The sequence below is a fragment of the Anomaloglossus baeobatrachus genome, chromosome 7, assembly GCF_048569485.1.
Source record: "Anomaloglossus baeobatrachus isolate aAnoBae1 chromosome 7, aAnoBae1.hap1, whole genome shotgun sequence".
NCBI lineage: Eukaryota > Metazoa > Chordata > Amphibia > Anura > Aromobatidae > Anomaloglossus > Anomaloglossus baeobatrachus.
This window is the reverse complement of record NC_134359.1, coordinates 15,393,351-15,411,590: the sequence shown is the minus strand read 5'-3', so window position 1 is coordinate 15,411,590 and position 18,240 is coordinate 15,393,351. Positions and strand designations below refer to the sequence as shown.

Sequence of the window (18,240 nt, the reverse complement as noted above, 5' to 3'; positions counted from 1 at the left end):
TGACCCCCACTTGTTACCCCCCCGATTGTGACGTACTGGTAGCCAGCGCGGGGGATTTCTGAGTGACCCCCCCGGTGGTTTGTGACACATATAAAGACCCTTCTTTTCCCTGGGAGGGCGCGGAGGTGTAAGTGGGGGTGGGGTGACGGGGCTGAGGTGTAGGGTGTAGAGGAAATACCAGAGAATTACATTTTTTTTTACTCTCTCCCCTAAAAAGTTGCTTGTGGCTGGCAGCCTGCAGATGAGGAGGGGGCGAGGGATGGATTCTGTGTCCGCACCGCCCTCTCCTCAGGAGGTGTGAGGGCTGATGTATGTGAGGATGAGGAAAAAACTAGGAGAGACAGAAAGAAGGAGGCAGGGACTTCATAGTGTGATGTGGAGGTAGAGAGGAAGGAGGGAGACACGGATCCGGGAAAACCGGGAATCCTCTTCCTATGCTGGCGAAGGGCCCCATACATCTGCAAGGTGGCGGCAGTGAATGAGTTAACCCCTATACGTTACCTGACCACTATGGAACTGGGCGCCCGGGTCGGATGGATTAGTGTCACTTCTACCTTGGCATAAGGATTCTTCATCGGATTGGCCACCATGCCCACCGCATCCCTGTGTGTCCCCCGTGCCCGGTCGGACCCCAGAATGACCTGGCTGTGTCTGTCCTGTTTGCTCTGGGTACGTTGTTTCCAGTTTTTCTTCTCCGGTGTTGTGGCGAGCAGAGATTTGATACAGATGTAGCACAAAAGAGTTTGTCATTTGACTGTATCCATGAGTTTTCTATGTTTTATTACTTTTTTTTACATAGGACTGCAAGTAAAGCTCCCGCATTGTTCAATGTTCCGAAAAGAAACTCTGTAACTAGACTCTCAGGCTGCAATCGCTGAGCGCCCCCGAGTGCTGGTGTGATAATACGTAGGGACCCCCAAGTTATAGTCTGCAATATTCCGGGAGAGCCACGTCTCAGGTTTCTTTTATACTGCAATCCTCAATCTGCTCAGGGACCCCCAAATGCCGATGATGACCCCCAAGTGATGGTAGACTTTGCTGTTGTATTTATCCTCCTTTGCTTCACATTTGAGACCTTGAACGTTCAGCCATTGTCATTTAGCTTCCGATGATGGAGCGCGGGGGTATTATTTGTATTAGGACCCCAACTCATATGTGAAAATCTGCACGATTGTAATGTAATGGCGCCTGGACTCAATGCTGGGGGCCTCTGATAACCTGCCGCCATCGAAATGTTGTGAAACTGTAACCCCCAGCATGCCCTGACAACTACAGCCTGCTGGGAGTCCAGCCTCACAAGCTGGACAGCCAAGACTATAGGCGTTTTTGTATTATAGGTTGCCCGCATCCTCCACCAATTTATTTTCCCAAAACTCAACTAAAGATGTTAAATTTGAATTTTCAGATAAGTTTGTTCTTCAAAAGAGTAAAACATCAGACGCCATTGTATGGAAAGTAATAATAGGATAATGGATAGAAAGTAATAATAGGACAATGGATAGAAACAATAGCACAATGTATAGAAAGTAATAATGTAACTATGAATAAAAAGTATCATGGTACAATGGATAGTAAGTAATAATGGGACAATGGATAGAAAGTAATAATGGGACAATGGATAGAAAGTAATAATGGGACAATGGATAGAAAGTAATAATGGGACAATGGAAAGTAATAATGGGACAATGGAAAGTAATAATGGGACAATGGATAGAAAGTAATAATGGGACAATGGAAAGTAATAATGGGACAATGGAAAGTAATAATGGGACAATGGATTGAAAGTATCATGGTACAATGGATAGTAAGTAATAATGGGACAATGGATAGAAAGTAATAATGGGACAATGGATAGAAAGTAATAATGGGACAATGGAAAGTAATAATGGGACAATGGAAAGTAATAATGGGACAATGGATAGAAAGTAATAATGGGACAATGGAACGTAATAATGGGACAATGGAAAGTAATAATGGGACAATGGATAGAAAGTAATAATGGGACAATGGAAAGTAATAATGGGACAATGGAAAGTAATAATGGGACAATGGATAGAAACAATAGGACAATGTATAGAAAGTAATAATGGGACTATGAATAGAAAGTATCATGGTACAATGGATAGTAAGTAATAATGGGACAATGGATAGAAAGTAATAATGGGACAATGGAAAGTAATAATGGGACAATGGAAAGTAATAATGGGACAATGGATAGAAAGTAACTAGTTCATTGCCGGAAGGTACCTTAGATGAAGCTTGTTTCCTATGTCCCACATGCTCCTTTGTGGGAGTCGCCCCCAGATTCAATCATTGTTCTGGAATTGCACCTTTTTTTTCCACCCTTTTCCTTTTTCAGTATTTACTCATTATTAATATTTAGAATGCTCTTTGTTTCTTGCACTTTGTATATTCCCACTATAGAAAACTTTGGTTTATTTGCAGAACTACCTTGGACCCCAATCTATGTCATGGTCCGCTGTCCTCTGTCCCACCAGGAGAGGTGGCCATGGCTTTCTCTGTATGGGACCTTAATCCTCTGCCTCACTATACCGTAGTAACCCCATTGGTCTTGGAGTGATGGGGTCACATTTGGCTGGGGGTAGAGCGCCCCCTATAGCAATGTATTGGATCACACAGTGGATGCAAGCTCTTAAGGGGCCTTTAAGAAACTGTGTGAGGAATATTGCATCATGCGACTGACGACCCACTATTTTGTTGGCAGCACGTGGCACAAATTGCCTTCAAGCTGCGCACAGGAAATGCAAGAGAATCTAAACATTGTGGAATCATAGCGCAGTAAAGATAATGATGGAGGGTTACATAGACGCTGGTCCATGTGCTCGGCGCTGGCGGCTGCATCGGGGGCTGGAGATCTCTAATGATCCATTGTGGGGTTAGTGGTTTAAGGCTTAGTATAAACCATACGCTGGCTCCATCCTGCACCTCACATATGTAGAGCGCCCTCCACTGGTCACCTTATAATGAAAAATATGCAAACTGCAAGAATTTACAACCCATCTCTTCTACTGTGCTGGTTACAGTACCGATAGAGCATTCTTTGGTGTCTCTTTTCTACAATTACAGCTTTATATCCATGTGCCCATGCAGATGGAGCATTCTTTGGTGTCTCTTTTCTGCAGTTACAACTTTATAGTCATGGACCCATGCAGATGGAGCATTCTTTGGTGTCTCTTTTTTGCAGGTACAGCTTTATAGCCATGGACACATGCAGATGGAGCATTCTTTGGTGTTTTTTCTGCAGTTACAACTGTATAGCCATGGACCCATGCAGATGGAGCGTTGCACAGTGTCTCTTTAGCTTATCTGTGTCTTTAGTGCTGCAGAACCTTTCTACAGATGGAGTGTTCTACAGTGTCTGATGTTTACAGCTAATGATGCAGATGAAATTCTTGTAAATTGGGTGGCCGTGGACTATCACCGCAGCTAGGGTGTTCTTTTGTGCATACTGCATCTTTGCTCTATAGGCCAATAGTGCAGATGGAGCAGTCTGTAGTGCCTGTCCTGTAAATTATCTAGCCGTAGACTTCTTCTGCTGATGGGGAGCTCTGTAGTGCATCTTACATTTACATCTGTGCAACTGTAAAGCCTGTAGTGCAGATGGGGTGGTCTGTAGTGTTTGTCTTGTACATTTCAAGCTGTGCTTTAAGGCTATGTGTCCACGGGAGAATGTAGCTGCGGATTTTTCTGCATCAAAATCCGCAGCTTTCCCGCAAAATCCGCACCTTTTCAAAGGATTTTGCCGCGGAATTGCCGCAGATTTGATGCGGATTTTGGTGCGGATTTTTTTTTTCCCCAATTTTAAAGCCAAAATCCGGATGAAAATCCGCAACAATAATTGACATGTTGCAGATTTTTCCGGATCAAAATCCGCATGAAATCCGCTGCGGAAAAATCCGCAGCGTGGGCACAGCATTTCCAAAATGCCATAGAAATGGCTGGGAAGTGCCTGAGCTGCAGATTTTCAGGAAATCCGCGGCTTTTCCGCAGCGTGGGCACATAGCCTAATAGTTGCAGTTGGAGTGTCCTGTAGTGTCTCTCTACATTTACATCCAGGGATCACTAATGCAGAGGTCTCGTGTGCAGTTTTGCTGTCTATAGTGCTGATGGAGCAGCCTATAGTGTCCGTCTTGTATGTCTACAGTATTGCAGCTGTGTAACATTGCCGCAGGTGCAGCGTTCTGTGGTGTCCCGGTAGCTTGCCTCTCTTGTATGTAGTATGGTTACGAGCATCACAATAGAGTTACCTTTCCTGGCACATAAGGTGCGACCTCCTCACAGCACCACACAAGACATAAACACTCGGCTCCAAGCAGAACCGGCCAATACTGAAGAAATATGGAAGACACGAGAGGATGGAGCAGATCCAAGTCCTAAAACCTGTGAAATATGAATTCATTTGTCAAACATTCTGTCACGCAGATTCTATCTGTTTGTGGAAAAGATGAGTGATGGCAGAAAGATGAGTGATGGCAGAAAGATGGGTGATGGCGGAAAGGTGGGTGATGGCGGAAAGGTGGGTGATGGCGGAAAGGTGGGTGATGGCGGAAAGAAGGGTGATGGCGGAAAGAAGGGTGATGGCGGAAAGACGGGTGATGGCGGAAAGGTGGGTGATGGCGGAAAGAAGGGTGATGGCGGAAAGGTGGGTGATGGCGGAAAGAAGGGTGATGGCGGAAAGAAGGGTGATGGCGGAAAGACGGGTGATGGCGGAAAGGTGGGTGATGGCGGAAAGAAGGGTGATGGCGGAAAGGTGGGTGATGGCGGAAAGAAGGGTGATGGCGGAAAGACGGGTGATGGCGGAAAGAAGGGTGATGGCGGAAAGAAGGGTGATGGCGGAAAGAAGGGTGATGGCGGAAAGACGGGTGATGGCGGAAAGACGGGTGATGGCGGAAAGGTGGGTGATGGCGGAAAGAAGGGTGATGGCGGAAAGGTGGGTGATGGCGGAAAGGTGGGTGATGGCGGAAAGGTGGGTGATGGCGGAAAGAAGGGTGATGGCGGAAAGAAGGGTGATGGCGGAAAGACGGGTGATGGCGGAAAGGTGGGTGATGGCGGAAAGGTGGGTGATGGCGGAAAGAAGGGTGATGGCGGAAAGACGGGTGATGGCGGAAAGAAGGGTGATGGCGGAAAGAAGGGTGATGGCGGAAAGACGGGTGATGGCGGAAAGGTGGGTGATGGCAGAAAGGTGGGTGATGGCGGAAAGGTGGGTGATGGCGGAAAGAAGGGTGATGGCGGAAAGAAGGGTGATGGCGGAAAGATTGGTGCGGTAATGGAGCAACTCTGAGTGCCACACAGCTTTCCAGATCTTCTCACACAGGCATGTATCACAGATGGACAGTAGTGATGAGCGCGCTACCATGCTTGGGAGCTCAGCTGGGGCGGACATATCATTGGTGCAGCCGCACAGGGGTCTAAGAGGTTGGCGGGCCGCATCCAGCACCAAAACAAGTGGAATTGTGTATTCTGATGAGCTCGTGGGATGCAAAGGGTCTACTTATTGTTTGTGCACAGGGGCCTCTGTATTTGGCAATAATGCTCGATACTTGTAACAAACAGTTAATGCTTGGATGGCTGCAATTCAAGTACTGAGTGTAACAGAACTCAATGGGGGACTCGAGCATTTTTCTGGAAGATCTTCCATTATACTTGGTACTCAAATCAAGCCCGTCCAAGCGTCCTGATTTATATTTTATATTATACTCCAGAGCTGCGCTCACTATTCTGCTGGTGCAGTCACTGTGTACATACATTACATTACTGATCCTGAGTTACCTCCTGTATTATACTCCAGAGCTGCGCTCACTATTCTGCTGGTGCAGCCACTGTGTACATACATTACATTACTGATCCTGAGTTACATCCTGTATCATACTCCAGAGCTGCACTCACTATTCAGCTGGTGCAGTCACTGTGTACATACATTACATTACTGATCCTGAGTTACCTCCTGTATTATACTCCAGAGCTGCACTCTGTATTCTGCTGGTGCAGTCACTGTGTACATACATTACATTACTAATCCTGAGTTACCTCCTGTATTATACTCCAGGACTGCACTCACTACTCTGCTGGTGCAGTCACTGTGTACATACATTACATTACTGATCCTGAGTTACAGCCTGTATTATACTCCAGAGCTGCACTCACTATTCTCCTAGTGCAGTCACTGTGTACATACATTACATTACAGATCCTGAGTTACCTCCTGTATTATACTCCAGAGCTGCACTCACTATTCTGCTGGTGCAGTCATTGTGTACATACATTACATTACTGATCCTGAGTTACCTCCTATATTATACTCCAGAGCTGCACTCCCTATTCTGCTGGTGCAGTCACTGTGTACATTACATTACTGATGCTGCGTTACCTCCAGTATTATACTCCAGAGCTGCACTCACTATTCTGCTGGTGCAATCACTGTGTACATACATTACATTACTGATGCTGCGTTACCTCCAGTATTATACTCCAGAGCTGCACTCACTGTTCTGCTGGTGCAGTCACTGTGTACATACATTACATTACTAATCCTGAGTTACCTCCTGTATTATACTCCAGGACTGCACTCACTACTCTGCTGGTGCAGTCACTGTGTACATACATTACATTACTGATGCTGAGTTACCTCCTGTATTATACTCCAGAGCTGCACTCCCTATTCTGCTGGTGCAGTCACTGTGTACATTACATTACTGATGCTGCGTTACCTCCAGTATTATACTCCAGAGCTGCACTCACTATTCTGCTGGTGCAGTCACTGTGTACATACATTACATTACTGATCCTGAGTTACCTCCTGTATTATTCTCCAGAGCTGCACTCACTATTCTGCTGGTGCAGTCACTGTGTACATACATTACATTACTGATCCTGAGTTACCTCCTGTATTATACTCCAGAGCTGCACTCACTACTCTGCTGGTGCAGTCACTGTGTACATACATTACTGATCCTGAGTTACCTCCTGTATTATACTCCAGAGCTGCACTCACTATTCTGCTGGTGCAGTCACTGTGTACATACATTACATTACTGATGCTGAGTTAACTCCAGTATTATACTCCAGAGTGCACTCACTATTCTGCTGGTGCAGTCACTGTGTACATATATTACATTACTGATACTGAGTTACCTCCTGTATTATACTCCAGAGCTGCACTCACTATTCTGCTGGTGCAGTCACTGTGTACATACATTACTGATGCTGAGTTACCTCCTGTATTATACTCCAGAGCTGCCCTCACTATTCTGCTGGTGCAGTCACTGTGTACATACATTACTGATCCTGAGTTACCTCCTGTATTATACTCCAGAGCTGCACTCACTATTCTGCTGGTGCAGTCACTGTGTACATACATTACTGATCCTGAGTTACCTCCAGTATTATACTCCAGAGCTGTTTTTTTTCTTGATTTTGTGTTACCAGCTTTCCTAATAGAACCATTAGTTCTACCTGTTCTGTAATTATCTGATGTGACCGTGCTTTGCCATTGAGCTTTTATGCCACATGCAGATTAGCTGTGAGGTTAAATGGGGGTGGGCTTATGCCCTTTGACACGCCCCCAGTGCACTTGGAGGCTGATTTGCATGTGGCTTCACAATAGTTAAGGTTTTTATTGTTTCAGCAGTGTAATATTCGGCCTTATTGATAATGTCAGTAGTAAAATCTTCCTGACAGGTTCTCTTTAAATATTGTTGTAAAACAGAAAAAATCCCAAAACATCTCTTTAACCCTTTTCTTGCTGGGCTTCTTGACTGATTGTAAACATTGGCCAGGATACAGTTGAGTACAATGGAGGCTCCATGCGGCCCTCTGCACCGCGCCCTCTTGGCAGCGTCTCCGGCAGGCACTGTGCCCTCCATTCTCTGAGCCTCTGGTGTCATCTGAAGCCCCGGCGTCCCCTGCTCCCCGTATTCGGGGGTATCTCCACCTCTTCTGCGCTTTCCTTTCTTCCTGGGGTCTCTCCTCCTTTGTCACACTGGATTGATGAGATATCCGACAACAATCCTGGCACCGTTCACACCTAATAATGGGTCAGGTGCACGTCCTTAGTGCCTCGCACCCCCTGATGTAACAGAGGCGCTGGACAACTCTCCAAAAAGGGTTTTCTGGAACTTAGTTGAAGACTCCTCAACCAACTTACAGGGTTATTCCTAGTGTGTAAAGATTTCAGATAACTTGTGGATTGGTGAGGTCCGACAGATCCTGACAATGGGGGCTCACAAATGCCTTGTAGAATGGAGCAGCGATGGCGCACGACACCCCCCTGCCATTCATGCTCTGGGCTCGCTGGAAGAACCTGCACACATCTGTCCTGCTCCACTTCCAGGCGACTAATACATTTCAATTGCGCATTTCACAGCCTCGTTTTCGGGAGAGTGGGTCCCATTGGTCCGAGCTCCACTGATCTGCAAGCTCTTACCCATGACTTGTACAGATGATGACTTACAATTATGGGAATATCCCTTTAAGAGCCCGCAGGGCTGCAGCATGAGCACTCTTCTTTATCAGATAGCGCCCCATACGTTTAGTGGCTGTACCTGGTATTGCGGTTACTTGCATAGTCCTTTATTCTGCTATTTACAGCGGACGCTGGGAGTCGGACCGATGTGATATAATTGACCTTGCTGCTCTAGTCTGGGATAAACCCTTTAACTTTAAAGCCTGTTGGGAGTTGTAGTTTTATATCCAATAGGTAGCCCCTGGTCAGAGACCACCGCTCTGTAAGAGACCACCGCTCTGTCAGGAGACCACCGCTCTGTCAGGAGACCACCGCTCTGTCAAGAGACCACCTCTCTGTCAAGAGACCACTGCTCTGTCAAGAGACCACCGCTCTGTCAAGAGACCACCGCTCTGTCAGATACCACCGCTCTGTCAGAGACCACCGCTCTGTCAAGAGACCACCGCTCTATCAAGGGACCACCGCTCTGTCAGAGACCACCGCTCGCATCCAGTGACCTTGATACATGAACTCCATTTTGAAAGTAAAATATTTTAATATTTTTTTTTATTATTTTCTTTCCATAACAAAAATTTTCAACAGATCCGACTCCTTTTCACTTTCCGTCTCTATATATTGTATCCAGAGCGGAGCAGATCCTTTTCACTTTCCTTCTCTATATATTGTATCCAGAGCGGAGCAGATCCTTTTCACTTTCCTTCTCTATATATTGTATCCAGAGCGGAGCAGATCCTTTTCACTTTCCTTCTCTATATATTGTATCCAGAGCGGAGCAGATCCTTTTCACTTTCCTTCTCTATATATTGTATCCAGAGCGGAGCAGATCCTTTTCACTTTCCTTCTCTATATATTGTATCCAGAGCGGAGCAGATCCTTTTCACTTTCCTTCTCTATATATTGTAGCCAGAGCGGAGCAGATCCTTTTCACTTTCCTTCTCTATATATTGTATCCAGAGCGGAGCAGATCCTTTTCACTTTCCTTCTCTATATATTGTATCCAGAGCGGAGCAGATCCTTTTCACTTTCCTTCTCTATATATTGTATCCAGAGCGGAGCAGATCCTTTTCACTTTCCTTCTCTATATATTGTATCCAGAGCGGAGCAGATCCTTTTCACTTTCCTTCTCTATATATTGTATCCAGAGCGGAGCAGATCCTTTTCACTTTCCTTCTCTATATATTGTATCCAGAGCGGAGCAGATCCTTTTCACTTTCCGTCTCTATATATTGTATCCAGAGCGGAGCAGATCCTTTTCACTTTCCTTCTCTATATATTGTATCCAGAGCGGAGCAGATCCTTTTCACTTTCCGTCTCTATATATTGTATCCAGAGCGGAGCAGATCCTTTTCACTTTCCTTCTCTATATATTGTATCCAGAGCGGAGCAGATCCTTTTCACTTTCCTTCTCTATATATTGTATCCAGAGCGGAGCAGATCCTTTTCACTTTCCTTCTCTATATATTGTATCCAGAGCGGAGCAGATCCTTTTCACTTTCCTTCTCTATATATTGTATCCAGAGCGGAGCAGATCCTTTTCACTTTCCTTCTCTATATATTGTATCCAGAGCGGAGCAGATCCTTTTCACTTTCCGTCTCTATATATTGTATCCAGAGCGGAGCAGATCCTTTTCACTTTCCTTCTCTATATATTGTATCCAGAGCGGAGCAGATCCTTTTCACTTTCCGTCTCTATATATTGTATCCAGAGCGGAGCAGATCCTTTTCACTTTCCGTCTCTATATATTGTATCCAGAGCGGAGCAGATCCTTTTCACTTTCCTTCTCTATATATTGTATCCAGAGCGGAGCAGATCCTTTTCACTTTCCGTCTCTATATATTGTATCCAGAGCGGAGCAGATCCTTTTCACTTTCCTTCTCTATATATTGTATCCAGAGCGGAGCAGATCCTTTTCACTTTCCTTCTCTATATATTGTATCCAGAGCGGAGCAGATCCTTTTCACTTTCCGTCTCTATATATTGTATCCAGAGCGGAGCAGATCCTTTTCACTTTCCTTCTCTATATATTGTATCCAGAGCGGAGCAGATCCTTTTCACTTTCCTTCTCTATATATTGTATCCAGAGCGGAGCAGATCCTTTTCACTTTCCTTCTCTATATATTGTATCCAGAGCGGAGCAGATCGCGCCCCGAGTGTTCGTACTCATTGTGTGTCCTGGATGACTTGGCAGTGCCTCGCGGAGTTTAATGAAGACGTCTCCTCCCTCCCCACCGGTCACACTCACTTTTGTGAAGTCTGAAGGACCCAACTAATGGAGTTTTTGCCCTGGACGCCTCCAGCCCCTCACATTGTCCTCTTAGGGGTCAAGTTTCTGGGGTCAGGAGGGGCTCTCCATGGCACGACCTTCTCTTTACACCCTCTTGGTATAGTCCTCAGGGTTTCCTTGTGGTCAGTCTGGAAGGTGAAAGATCACCACAGAAGGGGCACCATTGAGTGACGGATCGTCCTGGGGCACTTTGTTGACTTTTACTGTCTATGGGAAGACTCGGGCTCTCCACGCCACCTCCAGCTGTGGCACCTCCTGGTGACTATTGTTTTCTAGAGGGGTTGGGTTACTTCCAGCCTCGTCTGGCTCCAAAAAGCAGAAAAAAGTTTTTAAAGTAGGAACAGATGTAATACGGTGAAGTGTGCGCGGTGCTCAGCTCAGGCACGGTGCTCGCAGGCCGCCTTCCTGGACAGGATCCCCCCACCATTGCCCATTTTCCTGGACTGGCTTCCAGCAGGGGGATTTTACCTGGCGGTGCCCAATGGTTGGCCACGACTTGTATAAAAAGTAGGGTTAGAAAGAAAAGGGTCTCTTTTCTTTCTAACCCTACTTTTTATAAAAGTTGTGGGAAATCTTGATACAATGTATCAGTCTAAACTCCGCACTGTTCAGCTCACAGAGGATTGTAGTTTGATACAATGTATCAGTCTGAAGCCCGCACTGTTCAGCTCACAGAGGATTGTAGTTTGATACAATGTATCAGTCTGAAGTCCACACTGTTCAGCTCACAGAGGATTGTAGTTTGATACAATGTATCAGTATGAAGTCCGCACTGTTTAGCTCACAGAGGATTGTAGTTTGATACATTGTATCAGTATGAAGTCCGCACTGTTCAGCTCACATAGGATTGTAGTTTGATACAATGTATCAGTCTGAAGTCCGCACTGTTTAGCTCACAGAGGATTGTAGTTTGATACATTGTATCAGTATGAAGTCCGCACTGTTCAGCTCACATAGGATTGTAGTTTGATACATTGTATCAGTCTGAAGTCCGCACTGTTCAGCTTACAGAGGATTGTTGTTTGAAACATTGTATCAGCCTGAAGTCTGCACTGTTCAGCTCACAGAGGATTGTGTAGACTGGATGCAATATGTTCATGTGTTACATTAAATCCTACACTCAGATTTCTCCTCTGGGTATGAGGTGGATCTGCAGTAGATTCACACAAGGATTAACCCCTTATTTCCACAACAGATATTTTTGTCTCTGTGCAGTGGAAACTTTTTCTTGTGAAAACTACTCACACGTGATGCGGATTTCACAGCGTTTTAAGGTCAGACTCTGTCGTACAGTCTGACACATACTTTTAGGTCTGTTCATGGATTCAGCTACCCTGCCAGTAAGCAGAGACCTGAGAAGCTATTAGAAGTTATCATTTCATTTGCTTCCTCCGGATCAGTCGATTTTGCTTTCTCTTGTCTCGGCATTGCCGTGTTCCCATTCTGTGCCCATCTCTGAACCTTCACGCTGGCACCTCTGCTCTGCTGCTATCTCCTGCATGTCAGCTGGATGTGATTGTTGCTTAGCGCTGTAAGTGCAGCATGAAAATATATTTATCCTTGTGCTATGTCCGGATTCCTTTATTGGTCTGCGTAGTAGTACAGATTCTTCTGCGTTTATCTGCAATGCTAATATGCTTCTACCTGAAAGCTGAAGCCATGGGCTGGAACGCGTCCAATAATTACAGTCAAGCGGATGGAGGAATTCACTCAGGACTTATGGAGTTTTGCAAAAAAAAAAGCCTTTGTTTTTACATATTGCTAATACCTTATCTTACAAATATGCAGCACTTATATAGTATATTTTTTTATATAAATATTTATTTATTTCTTAAATGATCTTGCTTTATTCTCAATAATGATGGCACCATTGTGGTGCCCATGGCGGTTCCCTACAACTTTTCACAGACTAGCACTGTTATATTTGTTCTTCTGATCTCCTTGAGATTAGTTTAATTTTACATTTTTTTTCTTTTATTTCATTTCTTTGCCTCAATTTTATTACTTAACCCAAAACTAAAATTCATTTAGTAAAAAATACAACAGATTATTTTATTTTTTAGAAGGAAAAAAAAAGGATAAAGCAGTTAACAATGAAAAGGGAGAAAACCTTTTTGAAGAAGATTACATCAGTGTAAGTCAACTATGTGGCATCTGTTACAGAGGGAGTACCACGTAACCAAGGACTTTACTGAAAAAAGATATTATAAGTATAAATAGGAAATTAGGGGTAATTTAAAAGAAAATTGCATTTAAATTTCTTTCTTAAGGTGATGAAATCTAGGATCCTGATACTTGTAGTTAATGTTGGATTGAAATCTTTTCTAGTGGTCGGACTTCCATGTAATTGCAGCGTGGGATCTGGTTTCCCTTACAGTCTCATTGGCCCACTTCGGACCCGCCTACGATTCTACTGAACTGAACCTTAGCATTTTTATATATTCATTGGCGGCTGCAAATTTAAAGTATTGATTTTTCATTACTATCTCTTTAATAGAAAATTCATGTTTTTTCTTTTGAATTTGCTCCCACGTTAATGATTTCCTTAGTCGAGAACACGTGCGATAATTCGAGACCATTGTATAAATTTACCTCCTGCCTCAAGGAAAGCCGGACCTTCAGGTGGAGGTCGCTGGGAAATAACACCTCCTATATTTGTTTTATATCTTATATTTTCACTTTTATCATTGATATAATTGAAAAAAGTCATCTGCTTGGACCTGGTGACCCCGAGGCTGGATGCAAAGAGAAAACAGACAATACACACCGTAGAGGATTAAATACACAGCTCCTCAGGCTGTATCAAACATGATAGGATTAGATACACAATTCCGCAGACTGTATCACACAGGATAGGATTAGATACACAGCTCAGCAGACAGGATCATACAGGATAGGATTAGATACACAGCTCAGCAGACAGTATCACACAGGAGAGGATTAGATACACGGCTCAGCAGACAGTATCACACAGGAGAGGATTATATACACAGCTCAGCAGACAGTATCACACAGGAGAGGATTAGATACACGGCTCAGCAGACAGTATCACACAGGATGGAGTTAGGTAGAAAGTAAAATTAGAGCAATTATTCGAAGAAACCAATCAGATCTCTGCTCTCTTTCCTGATCTCCTCCCCGATCTCCTCCCCGATCTCTTCCCCGATCTCTTCCCCGATCTCTTCCCCCATCTCTTCCCCGATCTCTTCCCCGATCTCTTCCCCGGACTCTTCCCCGGACTCTTCCCCGGACTCTTCCCCCGATCTCTTCCCCCGATCTCTTCCCCCGATCTCTTCCCCCGATCTCTTCCCCCAATCTCTTCCCCCGATCTCATCCTTGATCCCATCCCCGATCTCTTCCCCCCGATCTCTTCCCCCCGATCTCGTCCCTGATCGCTGTTTGCGCTTTTCTCCTATTATCCCGTTGTATCCAGCAGTGATTTCTGGGGCGATTTCCTCCTCTGGTCCCCGCCGTCTGGATTTGTAATGAATTCTGCTCGGACTGACAGCGGCCTGTAGAGATCCAGTCATGGCCGCCGTTCTTCTTCTCCCCCGGATGTTTTATTGGACAGACACCAAGTGAAACAGATTTCTGAATGAGCCGGGAATGGGGAACGTACCTGGTCTCCTGCTGTCTGCAGAAAGTTATGTGTTCGGGGGTGAAGGGGAGGAAGCGCTGTCCTAATGTACATGATGTAATATTATTATAGGGTATAGATTTGCAGCCTGAGGCACGACGGCTAATGGAGAACTACAACTCCCAGTATGCCATTGTACATGGAAACGTCCTGGGAGTGCTGCTGCTGACAGCCCCGATCATCTACACACAATGCCAGAGAATTTGTGGATGTGCCAAGTTGAAAGCGGCAAGATTACGGAAACCCTGCAATAAGTGGCTGATCCTCTCGTGGTGGGCGCCTGGATGGGGCTGGGCGGGGGGCTACACGTCCATACATCACAATACGGCTGTTGGTAAGCCTGCGGGGGGGGTGCATAATACACCTAGCACATTACTGGCAAGTGTTGGGTGAATCCATGACCCTTTTCTGAAGCCATGACCCTCCAGTCCCATTTCCCTCCTCTCTACACATCGTTCATTACCTAAATGAAGACCTTTCAAAGTTTATCTATTTTACACAGGTTTTCAGGCAGGTTCAGCGAGGACTGAGGGATTTGTGTTCTGTCATCTGGTGATGAGGGTCGTACAAGCCCCTTGGTCCAGATGAGCAAATTTTGAGCAGAACGCACAGATGGCACCGGGGCAGCAGAACAGCACAGATGGCACCGGGGCAGCAGAACAGCACAGATGGCACCGGGGCAGCAGAACAGCAGAGATGGCACCGGGGCAGCAGAACAGCACAGATGGCACCGGGGCAGCAGAACAGCAGAGATGGCACCGGGGCAGCAGAACAGCACAGATGGCACCGGGGCAGCAGAACAGCAGAGATGGCACCGGGGCAGCAGAACAGCACAGATGGCACCGGGGCAGCAGAACAGCAGAGATGGCACCGGGGCAGCAGAACAGCACAGATGGCACCGGGGCAGCAGAACAGCAGAGATGGCACCGGGGCAGCAGAACAGCACAGATGGCACAGGGGCAGCAGAACAGCAGAGATGGCACCGGGGCAGCAGAACAGCACAGATGGCACCGGGGCAGCAGAACAGCAGAGATGGCACCGGGTCAGCAGAACAGCAGAGATGGCACCGGGGCAGCAGAACAGCAGAGATGGCACCGGGGCAGCAGAACAGCACAGATGGCACCGGGGCAGCAGAACAGCACAGATGGCACCGGGGCAGCGGAACAGCAGAGATGGCACCGGGACAGCGGAACAGCAGAGATGGCACCGGGGCAGCAGAACAGCACAGATGGCACCGGGGCAGCAGAACAGCAGAGATGGCACAGGGCAGCAGAACAGCAAAGATGGCACCGGGGCAGCAGAACAGCAGAGATGGCACCGGGGCAGCAGAACAGCAGAGATGGCACCGGGGCAGCAGAACAGCAGAGATGGCACCGGGGCAGCAGAACAGCAGAGATGGCACCAGGGCAGCAGAACAGCAGAGATGGCACCGGGGCAGCAGAACAGCACAGATGGCACCGGGGCAGCAGAACAGCAGAGATGGCACAGAGGCAGCAGAACAGCAGAGATGGCACCGGGGCAGCAGAACAGCACAGATGGCACCGGGGCAGCAGAACAGCAGAGATGGCACCAGGGCAGCAGAACAGCAGAGATGGCACCAGGGCAGCAGAACAGCAGAGATGGCACCGGGGCAGCAGGACAGCAGAGATGGCACCGGAGCAGCAGAACAGCACAGATGGCACCGGGGCAGCAGAACAGCACAGATGGCACCGGGGCAGCAGAACAGCAGAGATGGCACAGGGGCAGCAGAACAGCAGAGATGACACCGGGGCAGCAGAACAGCAGAGATGGCACCGGGGCAGCAGAACAGCAGAGATGGCACAGGGGCAGCGGAACAGCACAGATGGCACAGGGGCAGCAGAACAGCAGAGATGGCACAGGGGCAGCAGAACAGCAGAGATGGCACCGGGGCAGCAGAACAGCAGAGATGGCACCGGGGCAACAGAACAGCAGAGATGGCACCGGGGCAGCAGAACAGCAGAGATGGCACCGGGGCAGCAGAACAGCAGAGATGGCACCGGGGCAGCAGAACAGCAGAGATGGCACCGGGGCAGCAGAACAGCAGAGATGACACAGGGGCAGCAGAACAGCAGAGATGGCACCGGGGCAGCAGAACAGCAGAGATGGCACCGGGGCAGCAGAACAGCAGAGATGGCACCGGGGCAGCAGAACAGCAGAGATGGCACCGGGGCAGCAGAACAGCAGAGATGGCACCGGGGCAGCAGAACAGCAGAGATGGCACCGGGGCAGCAGAACAGCACAGATGGCACCAAGGCAGCAAAACAGCAGAGATGGCACAGGGGCAGCAGAACAGCAGAGATGGCACCAAGGCAGCAGAACAGCAGAGATGGCACAGGGACAGCAGAACAGCAGAGATGGCACCGGGTCAGCAGAACAGCAGAGATGGCACAGGGGCAGCAGAACAGCAGAGATGGCACCGGGGCAGCAGAACAGCAGAGATGGCACAGGGGCAGCAGAACAGCAGAGATGGCACAGGGGCAGCAGAACAGCAGAGATGGCACAGGGGCAGCAGAACAGCAGAGATGGCACTGGGGCAGCAGAACAGCAGAGATGGCACCGGGGCAGCAGAACAGCAGAGATGGCACAGGGGCAGCAGAACAGCAGAGATGGCACCGGGGCAGCAGAACAGCAGAGATGGCACCGGGGCAGCAGAACAGCAGAGATGGCACCGGGGCAGCAGAACAGCAGAGATGGCACCGGGGCAGCAGAACAGCAGAGATGGCACCGGGGCAGCAGAACAGCACAGATGGCACCGGGGCAGCAGAACAGCACAGATGGCACCGGGGCAACAGAACAGCACAGATGGCACCAGGGCAGCAAAACAGCAGAGATGGCACAGGGGCAGCAGAACAGCAGAGATGGCACCAAGGCAGCAGAACAGCAGAGATGGCACAGCGACAGCAGAACAGCATAGATGGCACCGGGGCAGCAGAACAGCAGAGATGGCACCGGGGCAGCAGAACAGCACAGATGGCACCGGGGCAGCAGAACAGCACAGATGGCACCAAGGCAGCAAAACAGCAGAGATGGCACAGGGGCAGCAGAACAGCAGAGATGGCACCAAGGCAGCAGAACAGCAGAGATGGCACAGGGACAGCAGAACAGCAGAGATGGCACCGGGGCAGCAGAAAAGCAGAGATGGCACCGGGTCAGCAGAACAGCAGAGATGGCACAGGGGCAGCAGAACAGCAGAGATGGCACCGGGGCAGCAGAACAGCAGAGATGGCACCGGGGCAGCAGAACAGCAGAGATGGCACAGGGGCAGCAGAACAGCAGAGATGGCACTGGGGCAGCAGAACAGCAGAGATGGCACAGGGGCAGCAGAACAGCAGAGATGGCACAGGGGCAGCAGAACAGCAGAGATGGCACCGGGGCAGCAGAACAGCAGAGATGGCACCGGGGCAGCAGAACAGCAGAGATGGCACCGGGGCAGCAGAACAGCAGAGATGGCACCGGGGCAGCAGAACAGCAGAGATGGCACCGGGGCAGCAGAACAGCAGAGACTGGCACCGGGGCAGCAGAACAGCAGAGATGGCACCGGGGCAGCAGAACAGCACAGATGGCACAGGGGCAGCAGAACAGCAGAGATGGCACAGGGGCAGCAGAACAGCAGAGATGGCACAGGGGCAGCAGAACAGCAGAGATGGCACCGGGGCAGCAGAACAGCAGAGATGGCACCGGGGCAGCAGAACAGCAGAGATGGCACCGGGGCAGCAGAACAGCAGAGACTGGCACCGGGGCAGCAGAACAGCAGAGATGGCACCGGGGCAGCAGAACAGCACAGATGGCACAGGGGCAGCAGAACAGCAGAGACT

The 18,240-nt window shown here is 48.2% G+C and overlaps 1 protein-coding gene across 11 annotated transcripts in view; it reads left to right on the top strand.

Moving 5' to 3' along the window:
* Nucleotides 1–18,240, top strand: part of TNS1 (tensin 1) — a 483,060-nt gene that overhangs the window by 111,521 nt on the left and 353,299 nt on the right. The window contains exon 1 of one of the 11 annotated variants that reach the window (XM_075317050.1): nucleotides 622–669. The exons of the other annotated variants lie outside the window; for them this stretch is intronic. Coding sequence (XP_075173165.1) covers nucleotides 637–669 — 33 coding nt within the window. The 5' untranslated portion in view covers nucleotides 622–636. Of the gene's footprint in view, nucleotides 1–621; nucleotides 670–18,240 lie in introns of those variants that run through there. 11 annotated transcript variants of the gene reach the window in all.